Genomic DNA, 19,502 nt, shown 5'->3' on the forward strand with positions numbered 1-19,502 from the left:
TTATTTTGTTTTGGATAGAGTAGAGAGGGACTAGAACACTTGTCAAACTATCTGTGCCCCCCCCCCCCCGTTAAGGAGATTTACCCACTCTATTTGTCCTGTTTTCCATCTTCTTTGAAAATGAAAGTAAAGGAAATCCGAAATTTTGGGTTGTCCCTAAAAAGTTATAGAGGAGAAATCTTCCAATGGGGACAATAGTCCTGGAGACCTGGGCGCCGCAAGGGATTTCCTTAATTTTCAGGGATTTTCTCTCATTTCCTGTTTGGCTATGAGACAGGAAGTGAAGGGAAATCTCCAAAATGGGACACAGATGGTGAAAAAAAAATCTAACAGAGGTTATAACCCTCCCTTGCTCTATCCAAAATGAAAAACATGTCTTGCCTATAGTTCTTTAAGGCAAAGTAGTAATTAAAGTGGTTGTATACCTATAAAATGAAAAATGAACAAAGCATATCCCTCTATAGTGTGTACTAGCCTCAATCCAAAGTACCATGTGTAGTTTCTATCTGCTTTACTCTGATATCTGCATGAGTCAAATCTGACAGGTTATGCCGACAACACAGAATCCCTCTACTCTAGCACACAGCAGATGACTGACAGCCTTAGCTCCACATGTTTCCCTATGGGACTGTGTAGAGGGGGGTGTGTCCTTTCCCTCCACTCAGGTCCCAGCTTACACTAAGCTCCCTGTTCTATGCTGTGCAGTGTGTGACATCAGACCCCTGCCCCTGCCTCCTGAAGCTCAGAAATGCTGTGTAAAATGTGTGCTTTAGGAGGCAGTAGGAGAGAGGACTGCAGATAAACAGGTACAAGTTACTGTATGTAGGAGGATTTGTTTAATCTCTATGTATCACCTGAGGCTAGTCAGTTCAGTGGGTATATGTAAGGGTTTACAACCATTTTAAAGCCAATTTCCAGGTAAGTTTTTATTTTTAACAATAGTAAACCACCAGCTTTCTTTTTTAAAAAACCTGCAAGGCAAAGTTATAAAGTGCTAGTATGCATCACATACTAGCACATTATGTGAAAATTACCTTAAAAACGAAGCCCTCCAGCAGCACGCTGTCACCGCTGACAGGGCTTCCATCTTCACACAGTCTTCCTTCCAGGTTGGTGGGCTACGATCTTATAATTGGACGAGCTGCAATGATGTCACTCCCACGCATGGCAGTATGCCGTTTCTTTAAAGCGCATGCAACGGTGACATCACCAGTGGCTTCGCAAGTAAATATCCCCTAAACAGTGCACTTTTAGCAGAGATGTACCGTATCTATAGGTAAGCCTTACTATAGGCTTAACTATAGGGTAAAAATTGTCCATGGGAGTTTACTCCCATATTAAGCCTCTATACTGTAGAAACTCCTTCTAGAGCACTTCTCTGAAGACATCATCGACCGACTTTAGGACTTTTGGCTTCCAGCAGTGCTTGCAGTAGGAGTCTTTAAGGCACTTACCAAATAAGAGGGAGGCATGGAGTAGGGCCATGGTAAGGCTGTGGCCACGTATTCAATAAACCATTACTCTCTACAGTAAATCCCATACATGAAGAAAGTGAGCGCTGGTGAAACCAAATGTAGCAACTGCAGCTAGCACACAAAGGTGAATATATAACTCTCAGAAAGACATGTAAACAAAAAGTGCAGCGCTAAAAAAATCTAAAATTATAATGAGTGTGCAAATCAGTGCTATAATGAAATATAAATATAACGAGACCAATAGCCACATATCAAACTATAATGAGGCTAGTCCATCTGCTACGATTTACTGCGGCAGAGTGGATCTCCTGCGTGAACTGACGTAGGTCTACGTTGGTCGCGCGCGGGAAGCTAGGGGGCGGGTGCGCCCTGCCGGTGGCGTGCTACCGCCCCCGCTCGGCAGCAGGGAGGCAGCTCTGATTGCCGCCTGACACCCGTGATCGCTCCCCGCTGAGGGAGAAGGATGGTCGGCTGTTGTAAACACAGCCGACCGTCCTTCTCCCTGCAATGACCATAGAGCCCATGTGATCCTTCTATATAGGATCACATGTCTCTATGGTCAATTCATAAGCATCGCCCCCCCCCCCCCACAGTTAGAATCACCCCCCTAGGCTTACATTTAACCCATTGATCACCCCTAGGTTAACCCCTTCCCTGTCAGTGTCATTATTACAGTAACAGTGCATATTTTTAGCACTGATTACTGTAGTAATGTCACTGGTACCCCCAAAAATATCAGTTAAGGGTCCGATCTGTCCACTGCAATGTCGCAGTCCCGCAAAAATTCGCAGATCGCCGCCATTACTAGTAAAAAAAAATACTGTAAAAATGACATAAATCTTTCCCGTAGTTAGTAGACGTGATAACTTTTGTGCAAACCAATCAAAATACGCTTATTGCGATTTTTTTTTTACCAAATATATGTTGCAGAAAACAAATTGGCCTAAAATGTTAAAAAATTTAGATTTTTAATTTTTTTTTTTAAGAATGTCATATAGCAGAATGTGAAAAATATTGTTTTTTTTTTTTTTCAAAATTGTCGCTCTTTTTTTTGTTTATAGCGCAAAAAATAAAATCGCACAGGTGATCAAATACCACCAAAAGAAAGCTATATTTGTGAGAAAAAAAGAACATCAATTTTATTTGGGTACAGCGTCGCACGACCGCGCAATTGTCCGTTAAAGTAACGCAGTGCCCAATCACAAAATAGGGCCTGGTCATTAAGGGGGCAAATCCTTCCGGTCTTAAAGTGGTTTAAGTATTTTAAAAAAGTTTTCCTTTAGCATTCTATTTTGGAGTGAATGGACTTTTTCCATTCTGCTCCTTTAAATTTTCTTGTCGCTACATTTAGAAATTTAAGGGAACGCACTTAAAAATTAAAAAAAAAAAAGAAAATTTTCATATATAGTGTATAGACAGCTTTACTGGAAAAGTGAAACCTGCTTGCCTGCAATGTGCAGCTGCTCCCTTTTTTGTTCCAGCACCTATTAAGTCAGCCACTGTGTATTTACAAAGTGGAAGTCAAGATAAAATCTATCAGCTTGATCACCCAGATACACTATTTGATTTAACATTCCACAAAGGTCACAGCAAGGCCAGGGGTCAGCCAGGACACGGTGCTCTTCTTCGCAAGTGCTGATCAAAGATGCAGTGCAAAGGCTGTGCACAGAACAGCACCCTGGACAGCAGCAATCCAGCCGCCTGCCTATGATGACATGTCATGCTGTCAGTCCTCTCCTTCAGGCTGTCCCACAACATCTGAATCGCATCCTCTCCGCACTTTCTCACTGACTGCAAGCTACTTATGTCTAACCGCCTGACCTTCCACATACACGATCAAAACAGACAACCCACCTCAACTCCACCATCAATGTCTCTTTCAAATAGGAGAGATTGATAGCCATGTGGATTTCTCGTTGTGCTTGACCTTCATTACCGGAGTGGCAGATTCTGACTGACAGCCAGCCTCATTTCACGGAAAACTAAACTGCTAGTTCTTTTATGGCCATGTAAAACCGAATCAACATCTAGTGTTAAAAACAGAATGAATAGACAGCCATGCATATGGAAATGAAGTCTTGTGAGTAAATTGGCCAACTTTCCACTGCCTAGAATTATCAGTTTTCAGGACTATCAAACGAATCCACTGGAAACATTGTTTCGGCAGATTAAAAATAAACAGAAGTCCACATCAAATTTAAATTACATGCCAACTTACATAGAATTAGATACTAATTGTATGATTAAAGTACAGTATAGTGCACATCATTTACATGGTATAAATCTGTTACCTGACATTTCAGGCTGAGAACGGCCTGAGGAGACACAGATTAAGCAGTCTTAAAGTGATACTAAACAAGATCCTTATTCTCCAAAAATAATCCATACACATCTACTACTTAAAGAAGCTTTAAAGGCTTTTTCTTTTTTTGTAAAATAACAAACAAGTATATACTTACCTACTACTTGACCCCGAACCTCCTCCTCTAGAGTCCTCTGCCAGCAATCTTGGGTTCTCCTCTTCTGCGTGGACCACCATAGCAAGCTGCTTCCTATAGTGGCGCACCTGCAGGCTCGCTCCCGAGCCAGGCTGTGTGTGTCTATTGACATACACAGTGTGGCTCGGTACCACCCCCCTGCTCCCTTCTTACAGGATTTAAATGATTCTGTGAGGAGAGAGAGACCAGCAGATAGGCACAGTGCTGGGTCAAGAGAGGGCTTAGGTAAGTGAAAGGGGGGGGGGTGAAGGGGCGATACAAATACTAAAAATTCTTTTTACCTTAATGCAGGAAATACAATAAGGACGGGATGTCCAACCCGCATGTGGCCCAAGAGTGTTAAGCATGCAGCCTGGGAAACTTTTGGAGGGATGCCATGCAAGTATAGCACCCGCCGCACCTGGCATGGGCAAGTCAAGCCCATTCCTGTCTGGATGGATGCCTGGGATGTCGTGTTTGCAATAGCAGCTGTGGCAACAAGCACTGACAACACGCCAGGCGCAGGCAAGTCTGGAGGAATGCTGACGCTGCCCTGTTTGCAATAGCATCGGCAGCAGCGAATGCAGGGACTCCCAGCTAGATCCAGGCAAGTAAATGGGGCATAGCTGGATTGAGGGAAGTGCTGGGGTAGGCTTCTGCGCCCCCTCCAAATCCCCCCCCCATAACCCCCCCCCCCCCTCTACCTCCCCACACAGCACATAGATAGTTGAAGTAATCTTCAACTATAGTTAACTTGTTGTCTGTCCGACTTTTTCTGCTCATCAGCTATCCTTAAGCTGGGCACACACACTTTTTTATTTTGTTCAACCCAGAGGCTCAATGAAAAAAAACTGAGAGGTCGCTGTACTAACACAAACAATGTTAGTGCGACTATCGCCTCTGACGCAGTATTGTGTTCTGATAGGGGGGTGGCCCCCTCACAAGAACACACTGATCAGCGCTCACAGCTATTGGGTACCAGCGCTGATTGCCTGCTGGTCGGATGCTGGTTTTCCATCATGACAATTTGACAGAAGCTGGCTGTGAGACCGGCTTCTGCCGGATGGGCAGCTGCACACACGTACCAAATGTTGCTGAACTGGCTGATATTTGGATCATGTGTACCAAGCTTTATTGTTAGTGTATTGTGTGTGGCTCAAGACAATTCCTCTTCTTTCAATGTGGCCCAGAAAGGTCAAAAGGTTTGCATTACGGTAACACATGTTCTGCCTTTACAACCACTTTAATGGCCCTATAATCTAATTTTCAATAAACTGCTTCTTACTGTCTTTTCTGCCCTCTTTTAAAGTCCTTCATGAGCTTCCAAACCTCTTCTCCCCCCACTTCTGTTTGTTTGTAATAATCACTGCTCACTAGTTGTGTTCATGTGCACTGCTCTTAGCACTCTACAAATCCAATTGTTCATGTAGGGAGGAAACAAGAGAGGGTGACTACATTCCTACATACAGTGGGACCATGGAGAACGAATGTAACCACCCTTTAACAGAAAGTTTCAGCAGAAAGAAAAAGGAATCTGGAGGTTTGGAGGAAAAGAACTGACTTTTATGAGTTAAGAATATACTTGAATAGAATTTTATTTACCAGCGTTTAGTGTCATTTTAAAAGTCTGAGACCAAGCTCAGGTTACCCACAATGAGGCTCAGTTTTCTGTACTCTATGCAGTGTTAATGTAGACGTCACCAGACATGAGGACCCTTGGGGTGGGTGGTGAGCTTTTGTTCCACATTTTGCCAAAAAGACACACTAATAACAAATTAGGCATTCTGCATCCACAATTGAATTCACTTTTTTGTATTATTTATTATGGTGCTGTTAGTATTCAAAGGGTTGTGCTCTGGGACTGAGCTCAGGAAACTCAGAAGAACATCAGTTTTTTTGTAACTGGTTATACAAAGTCTATTGAACAATATGAGCAGTGATGGAGGACTGGGTGATAAAAGTTAAGGGTTAAGGGTTCCATTTATTATCTAGATTAGGCACTTTGGGTAGGAAAGGTTTAAGTGTTGGGATGCTTTAATGTAGTACTGCCTATTCTAGGGTCACTGTACTCTAACTATGGGGGAACAGCATTGTCATCCTAGGACATGAAGTGTGTTAGGACTACATAACATCTCTCTCCCCTCATCTCCATAACATGGGGGGGGGGGGAGGTATTCTGTAGAGAGAATTGGGAACAATGCTAACTGATAACAGTGCAGCACGGGCAGAAAACACGGGAAGTGCTTACTAGATTTCTGGCAGAATCAACAGGTATGTTTTTTGCACATAGTAAATAGTTTTAACAAAATGCTTTCAATGGTATATTTAACCACTTGCCGACCAGGCTTTTTCTGGCACTTTTTGTTTAAATCAGTATTTTTTTGCTAGAAAATTACTTATAACCCTCAAAACATTATACATTGTTTTATAGCAGAGACCCTAGAGAATAAAATGGTGATTTTATATATGTCACTCAGTATTAGCGCAGTAGTTTTGCAAACGGAATGTTTTTGGAAAAAATACACTTTAATTATTAAAAAAAAACACAATTGTTACCCCAATTTTTTATAATGTGAAAGATGATGTTATGCTGAGTAAATAGATACCTAACATGTCTTGCTTTAAAATTGCGCATGCTTGTGGAATTGCAGCAAACTACGGTACTTAAAAATCTCCATAGGCGACGGTGTAAACGCCTTTACAGGTTACCTGTTTAGAGTTACGGAGGAGGTCTAGCGCTAGAATTAGTGCTCTCATTCTAACGTTTGCGACAATACCTCACATGTGTGGTTCGAATACCTTTTACATATGCATTCGCTTCTGTGCGCAAGCACGTAAGGATGGGGGGGGGGGGACATTAAATTTTTTTATTATTATTATTATTTTGCTTTTTATTTTTACACTGTCCATTTATTTTTTATTTTTTTAACCACTTTTATTCCTATTACAAGGATGTAAACATTCCTTGTAATAGAAATAAGGATGACAGGTCCTCTTCATGGAGAGATCTGGGGTAAAAAAAAAGACCCCAAATCTTTTCTTTACCTCTTTCAAAAAAGGAATCTTTCGCTTTAAAGAAAAAAAATGGTTTCCTTCCAGCCTGGACCGGCAGTGACGTCATGACATCTCTCCGGTCCTCCAAGGCCATAGAGTCGTTTACCTATGGGAGCAGCCGGCCGCACTGTCAGATTTTCTCTCGGGCAAACCAGAGGAAATGGTAAGCCTGAGAAACACAGGCGAGCGGCTGGGGGGGGGGGTGTCCTCCCCCGCTGCTTCGGAAACTGTTCCGGAGGCTCATGAGTTACTCAGACCGGTTTCATGAGAAAGCCGACTGTCTGCAGAAAAAAACGGTAATGGGGTTAGGGCTGATATCTTCAGCCATAATCCCGGTAAACCACTTGCAAATTGCAATGTGTATATATAAGCATTGCGGTCGCCAAGTGGTCAAAAGGGAGCAAATAAGAGATGTTCATTTTTAGGGTTTGCATACATCTTAATTCTTAAAGAGTAACTCCACTTTTGTTAAGAAAAAAAAAAAACACTTCCCTCTGGGTGATCTATGTACACTGCAAGGATTTGAACAAACTTGGTTTCAGATTCCTACCTTTTGTTATTCTGAAGATATAGTTGTTTGTCTGTGCCCATGTACAAAGTGAACCTGTATGGGAGTGGTTTTACAATGATCAGCCAGCTGCCGCACCTACAGGGCTCTAATGAGAAAACTGGCAAGGCCTGCATCCCTTTAGACGTGACTTCCTATTGGAAGTATCTTATCAAAAACTACATTTTTTTTGCAGTGGATGCCAAAAATCTGACTTGTATCTTAGTGCAGACTTCTGGGAAAAACAGTGAGCAAATCATACAAGCATGAAATGACATCTGCATGCACAAAGCCTCCAGGTAAGCATATTGCATTGTGTTTTACAGAAAATCACAGAGCCGCTGATTGAAAAGGAAATGTTAATTTTTATTAACATTCAGTTACAATATGATGTGTGTGACAACCGTGTACGCTATATTATTTTTGTTTTATTTGCTCATTTTTTACCCAATAAAAGTGGAGTTACCCTTTAAGACCAGTATACCCAAGCAGTCAATCAAAACCATCTTACCAATAATTAATAAACTATCTTATTTATGCATAAATACATTAATATAGTAATTATTGCAAAATTTTCTTTGAATGGAAGAGGTTGAGACTGTGACATCACATCCTCGTCTTTTCGCCTCATTCAATCAAAGAGCATTTCATTGATAAAATTCAAAGCATTCTCTGAATGGCACCCACCCCTGATTTCCTACTACCAGGGGGATTGGCCAGGTATTGTATATACATAATTCATATTGAATTCACTGTCATTTATTTAATTTAGCGCAGGAATTTTTTCTCCCCTTTATATATACATAATTACATTGGTACAAGCAACATTAATTCTAATAGGTTCCATATTCATGAGTTACCACTTTGGAATCAAGAACTTTTTATTGCCTTATAAATACAATATGGAGTATGATGAGTTACCACTTAGGAATCAAGAACTTTTTTATTGCCTTATAAATACAATATGAGGTATGAGGGGGTATCTACAACTAGTAACAAAGGCAGGAAGCACATCAAGATATCAAAGGATGATAGTTTAACTACTGGGTGGATTTGGGGTAGACATTTTTCCACTAAACCTTACCTTTTAGGTTCAGGATTCGGCTGAGATTTGGAATCTTTGCGTTTTTTAGAATCCCTTTTAGAATCCCTCTTATTCTCTGGTTCAATCCCAGAAGGGCTAGGCACTTTGCCTCCCTCACTCTCAGCATTTTGCTGTGAGCCACCAAGTAATTCTGGCATTAGTGGGCTGTGGTGAATGAGTTGTGCGGAGCATACATGCAATGGAAAAGCACCAGCACATATAAAGTTAATAAAATGAGAGACAGTAGAAAGCATGCAAGTAGAACATAACAGAAAAAGCAGAAAGAAAAATAAAGAATAATTAGGGCAAAGAAAAGCAAATCAGATCAAATCAATAAAAGAAAACACGTAGCATTGGTATAAAAAATAATAACACCATGCAAGACTAGCCAAAATAAACATTCCTTGAAGGAAAATGAAGACAACAGAACACGAATGCAGCATTTGTTTTCTTTTTTTTTTTTCTCAATATAAGAGCATTTTCATCAAATATAGAAAATAGCTATTGAAATTTCCAAAATTCTCAGGTCCTTGTAACTTCCTGTGAGCTACACCAAAGAATGTCTTCCTTCCTAGCTATCTCATCTATTCTACCAATTGCCTTGCCCATGGAAATGAAAAGATATGGACATGTTTGTAGTCCATATCAGGAGAGTAGACAATGGTGAGAACCATTGCTTTCTCCATACAGTGGATACATTGGAGGACTGGCTGAGCCTGGAAGAGTGTCAAGTGGGTGGCTAAATAAAGCAAAATAAGTTTGAAAAAAGAAAACAAATGCAGCCACCATACCAAGGACTAGTCGGCTGAAATACATGACATTTTTGGGTTTAAATACACTTTAATCCCTTAAAGTGGAGTTCCACCCATTTTAGTAACTTTAGATGTATGTAATTCCCTTTAAAACTACTTTTACCAATGTAAACTTTTTCTTTTTGCTAGGAAATACCTTATTTTCTTCTTTATTCATCCTCTCCTCACTTCCGGGTCCGGCCGCCGATCAGCGATTACGTCATTCGGCGATTCACAAGGGCTGCTGGGATGTATCTCATGGGATGAAATCTCGCATTATTACACAGGTGTCCTGAGCTGTACTGGATGTATTGGATTGAGTCCGTGCTCTGCCCCGCCTCCACCCTGCCTCCTCTCAGTGAGCTCAGTGAGGATATAATGCTTTCAGTCTGCGCTCACTGAGAGGAGGCGGGGCGGAGGTGGAGCGGAGGTGGGGCAGAGCACGGACTTAATCCAATACATCCGAATACAGCTCACTGAGAGGAGGCGGGGTGGAGACGGGGCGAAGCACGTCCTCAATCCAATACATACGAGTACAGCTCAGGACTCCTGTGTAATAATGCGAGATTTCATTCCATGAGATACATCCCAGCAGCCCTTGCGAATCAGCGAATGACGTAATCGCCGATCGGCGTCCGGACCCGGAAGTGAGAAGAGGATGAATAAAGAAGAACATAAGGTATTTCCTAACAAAAAAAAAAAAGTTTCCATTGGTAAAAGTAGTTTTAAAGGGGATTACATACATCTACGTAATCCAAGTTATTAAAATGGGTGAAACTCCACTTTAATGTCTGAAGGTAAAACAATACTTATTGAATGAACCCAATTTTTCAACTTTGGCGTGTGTGAGTAAAACTTTATACACCACCATGACTATTTATATCCAGGTAATTTATATGGGACACATATAAAACAATTGTTTCCTGTGTGTCCTTGTGGTAACAGACAGTTTACATTGTAGTAAAAGGTTTGTCACCACACACTGTGTGAATTAGCCCATACAGCCCCTCCCATTATCGCCTGAGCTCCACCCCATGTCGAATCAGTGCCAGTATTAGATTCTCATAGGAGCGCGAACACTATTGTAAACTGTGCATGCAAGACATGTGAGGGATCTAGGTGGATTTATGAGAATCTAATGCTAGGGCTGGGGAGGAACTCCTATGAAAACCCTAGCAGTAGCAAGTGACTACATATGATGGCAGGCTATATCACAATGCCCCCCCCCCCCCCGGTCCGTGGAAAAATTGTCTTCCACAAAACTGGTCCCTGGTGCCCAAAATGTTGGGACCACTGCTTTAAAGGACAACTTCAATAAATATGAAGTGTGAAAAAAACAGGAAACAAAGTTATAGCTATTTATTAGGAAAAATATTTAATGAATCAGTCACCATCTTGATTAATACGGTTTGTGGAAACAGTGGGGTTGATTTTCTAAAGACACATAGACTGTGCACTTTGCAAAGTGCAGTTGCACACTGCAAGAGCAGTTGCTCAAAAGCTTAGTAAATGAGTAGAAGCTCTGCTGACTTCGACCAGCCAATCACATGCAAGCCAAAATTCTGTTTTTTTAATTTTCCTTGCACATGACTGGGTACTCTTTGCAAAGTGGAAATTTTACCCCATTTACTAAGCTCTGGAGCAACTGCACTTGCAGAGTGCAACTACACTTTGCAAAGTGCACAGTCTACTGGCCTTTAGTAAATCAACAGCAGTGTGTTCTGGGAAATTATCTTGGATTTTTTTTTTCTTAAAGGGACCTCATATTTATCAAAAGCATAGTGCTACATGTGGACAGCAATGTAATCTTTCTAATACCTCAAGGCGTAGATAAATAATATTACAACCTTCTATTACACACTTTTGGAAACTATGGACAGAGAAGGATCCCTGCTGTTCAAGCAGTTGGGGAAAAGAAGGATTATGTTTAAAATGAAAAACAAAAAGAAAACCCAGTGGAAGTGAACAACTCCTTGGGCTTTTCCACTAGATTACTTTCATTTACTGGTTTGTAATGTGCCTCCAGCAATTCTAAGGATATGCACGCAAGAATGGTTTCTAAAGATAGGTTTGCAAAGACAGATACATTTAAAAAGTGATCTAATGAAAGAGCACAATATTTTCTTTTCTTTAAAGTAAAGAGCTGCTAGAATTACTACATAAAAATTAACTATTTTACTGGAAAGACAACTAATGCACTGGCCTACAAGCTGAAATATAAAGTCAAAACCTATTATAGTTTTGGATAAAGAGAGGAAGGGTTAAACCCCTGTCTGTGTCCCCACTGGGGAGATTCACTTTATTTTGAGATTCACTTTATTTGTCCTGGTTGCTACCATCACCAGAACATAATGGGGTTGATTTACTAAAGGCAAATAGACTGTGCGCTTTGCATAGTGCAGGTGCTCCAAAGCTTAGTAAATGAGGTAAAGCTTCACTTTGCAAAGAATACCCAATCACGAGCATGAACATTTAAAAAAACATCATTTATGCTTACACATGATTGGATGATGGACGTCAGCAGGGCTTCTGTTCATTTACTGAGCTCTGGAGCAACTGCACTTGCAGAGTGCAACTACACTTTGCAAAGTGCAAAGTCTATTTGCCTTTAGTAAATCAACCACAATGTGATGGGAAAAATTACATTTTACAGCTGGCAATGGAACAGCCTTCGACCACTGGCCTTCACAATCTGAACAGGCAATGGTAAGGGACACAGACAGCAAACATAGGTTAGTAAAATGCTAGTTTAGGTATAATTAATTTCTTTTAGTCTGTAAATAGAAGGGAGAGTTTTTTTTTTTTTTTTTATTTGTTCAGAAATACATTTCAATTAAATCAATTTCAAATAAAGCCCATATCCGGGCAAACACAAAACTCCTTCTCTAGGGCATAGAAAGTCCATCTTGGAACATTTTTAGTGTATCTTTCACAGTAAGGCTTCTATCATAAAAATGTGCAAGGCTTATTTTAGCTGGCCAATTTAAATATAAAATAGTGCCTAATTATATTTTGCTGGCAAAATAATACACTATAGAAAGTGATTGCGTGTTTATGTATGTTATGGGGAGAAAAAAGATGATTATGCTGTTGCATCAAGTCCTAATGCCTGACTGCCATCTAAAATCCATTGCCAGCTTAGACCAGGCTAAAGAAAATGCAACTATGTTTGTAGAAGGGTTCTCTTTGTGTTGTGTATTCCAAGTAAGAGGTTCAGCCTGAGTCCTATTGTAGTAACTTAGATGAGGTCTATTTATTGGCTAAGCCCCCAGGCACCAGACATTGGAAGTTCATTGTGCCTGTTAATTAAAGAAAGTAATTTACTTACCTTAAGGGCAAGGAAAGTCTACGTGTGTACATTATGTGAACTGTGTTATTGCTTCAACAACCTTACAAATCCCTAGTTGTGTGCCATAAGGCTCAGTGACTTTACTGCTACTTAACCCCTTGCAGGAGTTAAAGGGCTTTTATTAAGCTAGCAGGGAGTACAAAGCAGAGCTGTTGGGTTTGTATTATTAGAACTTGTAACTTGCAGGTATAGTATAGTATGTATATTTTATTATAATATATACAGTAAGAACAACTCTGAACCTTTTTTTGAAGCATTTAAAGAGACCCTACCACCAACAAAAACATTTGCAGATACAATCACAAAAAAATCAAGTATATTAAAGTCATACTTGCAGTATTTTTCCTTCTCCTAAACAAATTGTATTGATTTGCAATGTGCCTCTGAACTTGTTTGCAAACTGAACTACTCTAGGAAGAGTCAGTTCCCTAGCAGACCCCCTTCCTCCTTGGACATCTTAGCCCTCACCTCTTCTGGGAGTGTCTAATTACTGTGTACTGGCCCAGCTTCACCTTGCTACATAATCCTTATGTAACTGCCGGGGAAAGAGCAAACGGAAATACTACAGAGCGTCACTTGAGAGACACCTCAATTTTAAAATATATTTTTTGAGTAAGGCTCCATTAACACTTGTAGGACTCCAAAGTTGCACTGACTTTGGAGTGCAACTTTAGATGGGTGAAACTTGGATACAACTTGGGCTTTGATCAGTAATAATGGACAACTGTTGCACACCAGTTGCATTGTATAACATTCAGGTATGACTTTAATGCAACTATGACTTTAATGCAATGAGGGTTAACATTGAAGCATGAAAGTCAGACCAAAGTAGTGCATGAACTACTTTGAAGTTGCTGCAACTTTAAGTCATGCATATATGAATGGCTATCATTGGAAAACACGGGGAATGACTTATGCAACTTTGATGTCCAAAGTTGCACAAGTATGAATGGAGACTTACTGTGGTTTGCTCAGCTTTCTTTGGGGATGACTTAAAAATTCTAACAATGTTTATATTGATGTCAGTGCCTTCCTGTCCTGATAACAGCTGCTGTTTTCATTTCTTTTCACAGTGAAAGAAAGTCAGGGTATATCTTCTCATTGGGGTCAAAGACAGATATAAAACCCAGATGGAAATTCTAAAGCTTTAAACCTTTTTTTTTTATTTGGATGAAGTCAGGCAGGATTGGAACCCATGTCCGATTTTTCCTGCTATCTGGGTTTCTGATCTGGGAAAGATTTCTCCTCACTTCCTGTCCTGCTGACATTTAACAAAACAGGATTGAGCTGAACTCTCTTACTGCAACACAAACAGAAAAAAAAATGTTTTCGATAGCAGAGTAAGAGAAGGCTAGAGCTCCTGTCAGGTTTTTATTTCTCAAAAGTTTTCGAGCACCAGATTACTCAATATATTTTATAAAGCCATGAGTCTTAATATTAACATATTCATATTGTCTAGCAGCTTAATTCCTTCTAGGACTTTTATAGATAATCCTTAAGGAAAAAAAAACATATACAACATGAAGCATAAAAGCATCACTGCACTTGTAAATCCATAAGAAGGTTTTAATGTGTAATAATTAAGGGAAAGCCATTGTGTTTTAGGGGCTGCAAGGATCCCCTATTTTCAGGGCCACAGACATATATAATACCAAATATTTTAAGGACTGTAGACATAATAACCAGTAAGTGTGATTGGTCAAGTTTTATACCAAAGAATCCATTCAAATATTTTTAAAAATCGATTTAATCCTTTTTCTGCCACCGACATATGACATATGTCATATGGCAGCCACGAGTGTGTGTGAACTCTACAACGGACTGTCGACTTTTTGATGAAAGCAACTCGGTGGCTGTACAGCCATCAAACTGCTTTCATGAGAACACCGGAACCGTGCCCCCTTACCACCACACACGTACACCCTGACATATTTCCGGGCTCCACTGTCCCACCTGTGGGGCACAGGGAACGCACAGTGGGTTTTTGTGGGTGGAGGGGAGTCCAGTGACCCTCTACTCGCTAATCGTTCCTAGCTGTAAAGAACCTGGACATGTATAATGGTTCTTCTGGTTTCCGGTGTCATTTTTGAGTGCGATCTGAACTCTGTTAGCTTCAAAGGAAGGCAGGTAAAACCCGCATATGTGCACACAAAAAGGTAGGAACACTTATTGGGGGAGCCTACGTATGAAAATGTCACTTGAGCTGAACGATACATATCGCTGTGCACATCGGATTCAAAACAATAAATTTAGGGCCATTATCTGTGGTCAACCTGTGATGACCTGTAGGGGCTTTTAAAGTGATGCCTCTGGAAAATACAGGGTACCAAAGCTCATTATTTTGTGAGTGCACACAGTTTTAAAGCTTGGCATGTTGGGTATCTATTAGCTCAGCGCAACCTTATTAATATTTTACCAAAAAAATTTTACAAAAAAATTGGGCACAATAAACTGTTGCGCAAATATTGTTTGGAACTATGGCCATTTTATTCTCCAAGATTTCTGCTTTTAGAAAATATTTAATGTTTGGGGGTTTTAACTAATCTTTGCACTTAAAATATGTAAACGTGTGCAAAAAATGCAAAAACAGCAATGGCAGTAAGAGGGTTAATGTATTTAATACAAACATGTATTCTCATCCATGCATACAATGTTAGCACATGGATCAGTTGATGGTACTATATAAGATCTTTTACAATCAGGCAGCATGATAAACTGGACTAATCATTTTTGTAGCCCTGAAGGAGGGGGTCTGTGTAACTCCTAAAATGTGTTGGAAATCCCTTTGGGATTACAAACAAGATCTTATTCTGGCCTTTTATCCTAAATTTTTTTTCTGTTTGTGTTCCTGATGCAGATCAGTCTCGATTGTCACTGGAGCAGAACATAAGAGAAAATCCATAACAATAATATGTAATTAAGTATTTATGAATATTAAGAACACAAATCCTACTCCACTCAATCTAAAACTTAAAATAAACGTTTTTACTTGACTTCACTTTAACTCTTTAGTTATCTACCTAAAACTAACAAAAAATGGCTGACGTTAGTTTTCAAATGCAAGACGTTTAAAAATACCAACATTTGTCAAAAATACCAATCTAAACTGAATGTACACTTAATTTACCTATTGCCATGTACATGTGATGCACAGAAGGCGAAGCTATAATGGAGTAAAGTTGGGTCAATCATGGCTCCATTTTCTGCTCTCTCCAGTAAATCGCTTAGATAACAAAGGTGTCGATGGCAGCCTCTCACTCCATAGCGCGCACAGTATTCATCAAGGACAAACACCTGACCTGGACTGAACCAACCCTACAACAGAACACATGAACAAAATTCTTACTTAAAGGCAAACAAACATTTTCTTGTGAATTGATCAAAATGTTTCATAATGACATCCCGAAACAGAGCTAGATGAGTGCTGAACAGTGACCCCTGTTCCTTGATGTTAAGGGGATTATAGAAGCCTTTACACATTGGGACTTACAGCGGGTAAAATAAATATTAAACATGTCACCATTTATCTAGGTAAAAATCTTTGTAAAGGTGCTATTGACATAACATTTTCACCACGTCGGTAACAACCCATGCAATCCATACATACAAAGAAACCAAAACAAATACTGTATTTTCTGGCGTATAAGACTACTTTTGAACCTCAAAAAAATCCCCCAAAAATGGGGGGTCATCTTATACACCGAGTATAATATCTCCAAGGTAACCTATGTATAAGTATTACCGGTAGATGTAATCTCTCAAGACGCTGGCTGTGTGGAAATCCTGTACCGGTATACCGTAGCTTCGGTTACATACAGTGTACCGCGCTGAGCCAATCAGGGAGAGCGATGTATTCTATTATTAAATGCAAAGCCTGCTCGGATTGGCGGAGTAACATCAGCCCGCCTCTCTGACTCTGCCAATCTGAGCAGGCTTTGCATTTAATAATAGAATACATCGCTCACTGGTATTGGCTCAGCGCGGTATACTGTATGTAGCCGAAGCTACGGTACCTACGGTATACCGGTACAGGATTCCCGCACAGCCAGCGTCTTGAGATTACATCTACTGGTAATACTTATACTTAGGGTACCTTGGAGATAATTATGTGATATTACATGTATTACAGTACTTGGGGTACCTTGGAAATCTATGAGAAATCTGATGTTTTTCTGGTGTTGCCTTGCTTCGGAAGGGGGGTAGTCTTATACGGCGAGTATAGCCAAAAACCTATGTTTTAACTTGAAAATTAGGGGGGTCGTCTTATATGCCCAGTCATCTTATACGCCGGAAAATACGGTACATTCAGAAAATAAGTTATGTGTAACAATATTAAATGATACAGGGAAAAAGTATTGAACACATGAAGAAAGGGAGGTGCAAAAAGGCACGGAAAGCCAAGACACCAGCTGAAATCTATCAGTAATTAGAAAGCAATCACGCCCCTTGTCCGTGCAAATGAATATCAGCTGATTCAGTTTCAACTGATGGCATAAAAATATGTGTCTCATTACCAAGGTGTCACAAAAGAAACATCTCATAATAGGTAAAACCAAAGAGTTCTCTTTTAAGACCTTTGCAACCTTATTGTTGCAAAACATACTGATGGCATTGGTTACAGAAGGATTTCTAAACTTCTGACTGTTGCAGTGAGCACTGTTGGGGCCATAATTTGGAATTGAAAAGAACATAATTTCACCATAAACCGGTAACGGGCAGGTGCTCCTCGCCAGATTTCTGATAGAGGAGTGAAAAGTATTATCAGAAGAGTTGTCCAAGAGCCAAAGACCACTTGTGAAGAGCTTCAGAAAGACCTGAAATTAGCAAGTACAATTGTTTTAAAGAAAACAATAAGTAATGCACTCAACCCCCCATGGCCTGTCTATATGCTCACGACACAAGACTATTGCTGAAGAAAAAGCATGTTGAAGCTTGTTTAAAGTTTGCTGCACAACATTTAGACAAGCCTGTGAAATACTGTGAGACTATAGTCTGGTCAGATGAGACCAAAATTGAACTCTTTGGATGCCAAAATACACACCACGTATAGAGGTCAAATTGCACTGCACATGACCCCCAAATACACCACACCAACAGTGAAGTTTGGAGGTGGGAACATCATGGTGTGGGGCTGTTTTTCAGCATACGATACTGGCAAACTTCATTGCATTGAAGGAAGGATGAATGGAAAAATGTACTAAGACATTCTTGATAAAAATCTGCTGCCATCTACTAGGATTATGAAGATGAAATGAGGGTGAACATTTCAGCAAGACAATGATCCCAAACACAAAGCCAAGGAAACTCTCAACTGGTTTCAAAGAAAGAAAATAAAGCTGCTAGAATGCTAGAATGGACCAGCCAATCACCTGAGCTAAATCCAATAGAAAATCTAAGGAAAGAACTAAATGATCAGAGTTCATAGAAGAGGCCAACGGAACCTTCAAGATTTGAACCCTGTTAGTGTAGAAGAATGGGCCAAAATCACACCTGAGCAATGCATGTGACTAGTTTCTCCATACAGGACTCGTCTTGAAGCTATCTTTACCAAAGGATTTTGTACGAAGCATTAAATAAATTAGCATGTTTAACACTTTTTCCCTGTGTCATTCCATTTTATTACAGATACTTAATTTCTGAACTTATTTTTTTTTTGGTTTCCTTGTATGTATGGATTGCATAGGTTGCTACCGACATCTGGTAAAAATTTTATGTCAATAGCACCTTAAGAAATATATTTACCTAGAAAAATGATGACGTGCTCAATACTTACATGCTGTATATATGGAAAATATGCTAAGATGAAAATTTCTACTTGTCCATAGCAACCGATCATAATCATTGATTCTTTTCTGACTGCACATTTTATACATAATACATAAACTCCCTTGTACTATTGATTTATTGATCTCTGCCATGAACTTTGATAATTGGCTAACCCCATAAACCAGCAATTATGGGTACTGCCTACCAGTGTATATAAAAAAACAACTTTTGTTGTTGTCCATCATTGCCGTTTTCTTATATTAATTTTGCGATTGCAATGAAAACAGCTGTGAAAATCGGATTGGCTGCTATGGGATATAAGAACATTTCTCAGTTTCTTAAAGTAGAACTAAAAGCAAAACAATTTTCTCATTTTAGATAGGGTACAGGAGGATTAAAACCCACATCAAGTTTTTTCTGCCATCTGTGTCCCATTAAGGAGGTTTCCCTCCACTTCCTGTCCCAAAGCCAAAACAGGAAGTGAGAGAAAATCTCTCCAAACTGAGGGAATCCCTGGTTGCCACCAGGGTCACTTGAACTAGTGTCCCATTGGAAGATTTTCCTTTACTCCCTGTTCTGGTGAAAACTCAAAACCTGGAATTTTCTTTCATTTTTACCAGGACAAGTAAAGAAGGGCAACTCTCCCTAAATGGGGCATAGACAGCAATGAAAACCTGACAGGTGTTCCAATCCCTCCCCACTCTGTCCAAACCTAAAGAAATCCTCTAGCTATACTTTAAAGCAAACCTGTGTATTGCTAACAGGATATTTTCCCCATGTGATTTACAATGTTACGTTACAGTGGAACAAAACTATCTTCCAAACTCAGAGGTAAACTGTGCATTTGGAATAGACTTTGCACATTTATTTTGGAGGATTAGGTTTTAGGGTAAACATCTAGGGCAGGGGTCTTCAAACTATGGCCCTCCAGTTGTTCAGGAACTACAATTCCCATCATG

General features: G+C 40.0%; 1 protein-coding gene across 7 annotated transcripts in view; it reads right to left on the minus strand.

Moving 5' to 3' along the window:
* Positions 1-19,502, minus strand: part of CADPS (calcium dependent secretion activator) — a 706,678-nt gene that overhangs the window by 227,460 nt on the left and 459,716 nt on the right. For all 7 annotated transcript variants that reach the window (XM_082264950.1, XM_082264948.1, XM_082264947.1 and 4 more), the window contains exon 13: positions 15,905-16,092. In XM_082264950.1, coding sequence (XP_082121076.1) covers positions 15,905-16,092 — 188 coding nt within the window. The remainder of the gene's footprint in view (positions 1-15,904; positions 16,093-19,502) is intronic.

The sequence above is a fragment of the Pelophylax lessonae genome (genome assembly GCF_965119305.1).
Source record: "Pelophylax lessonae genome assembly, chromosome: 8".
NCBI classification, from domain to species: Eukaryota; Metazoa; Chordata; class Amphibia; order Anura; family Ranidae; genus Pelophylax; species Pelophylax lessonae.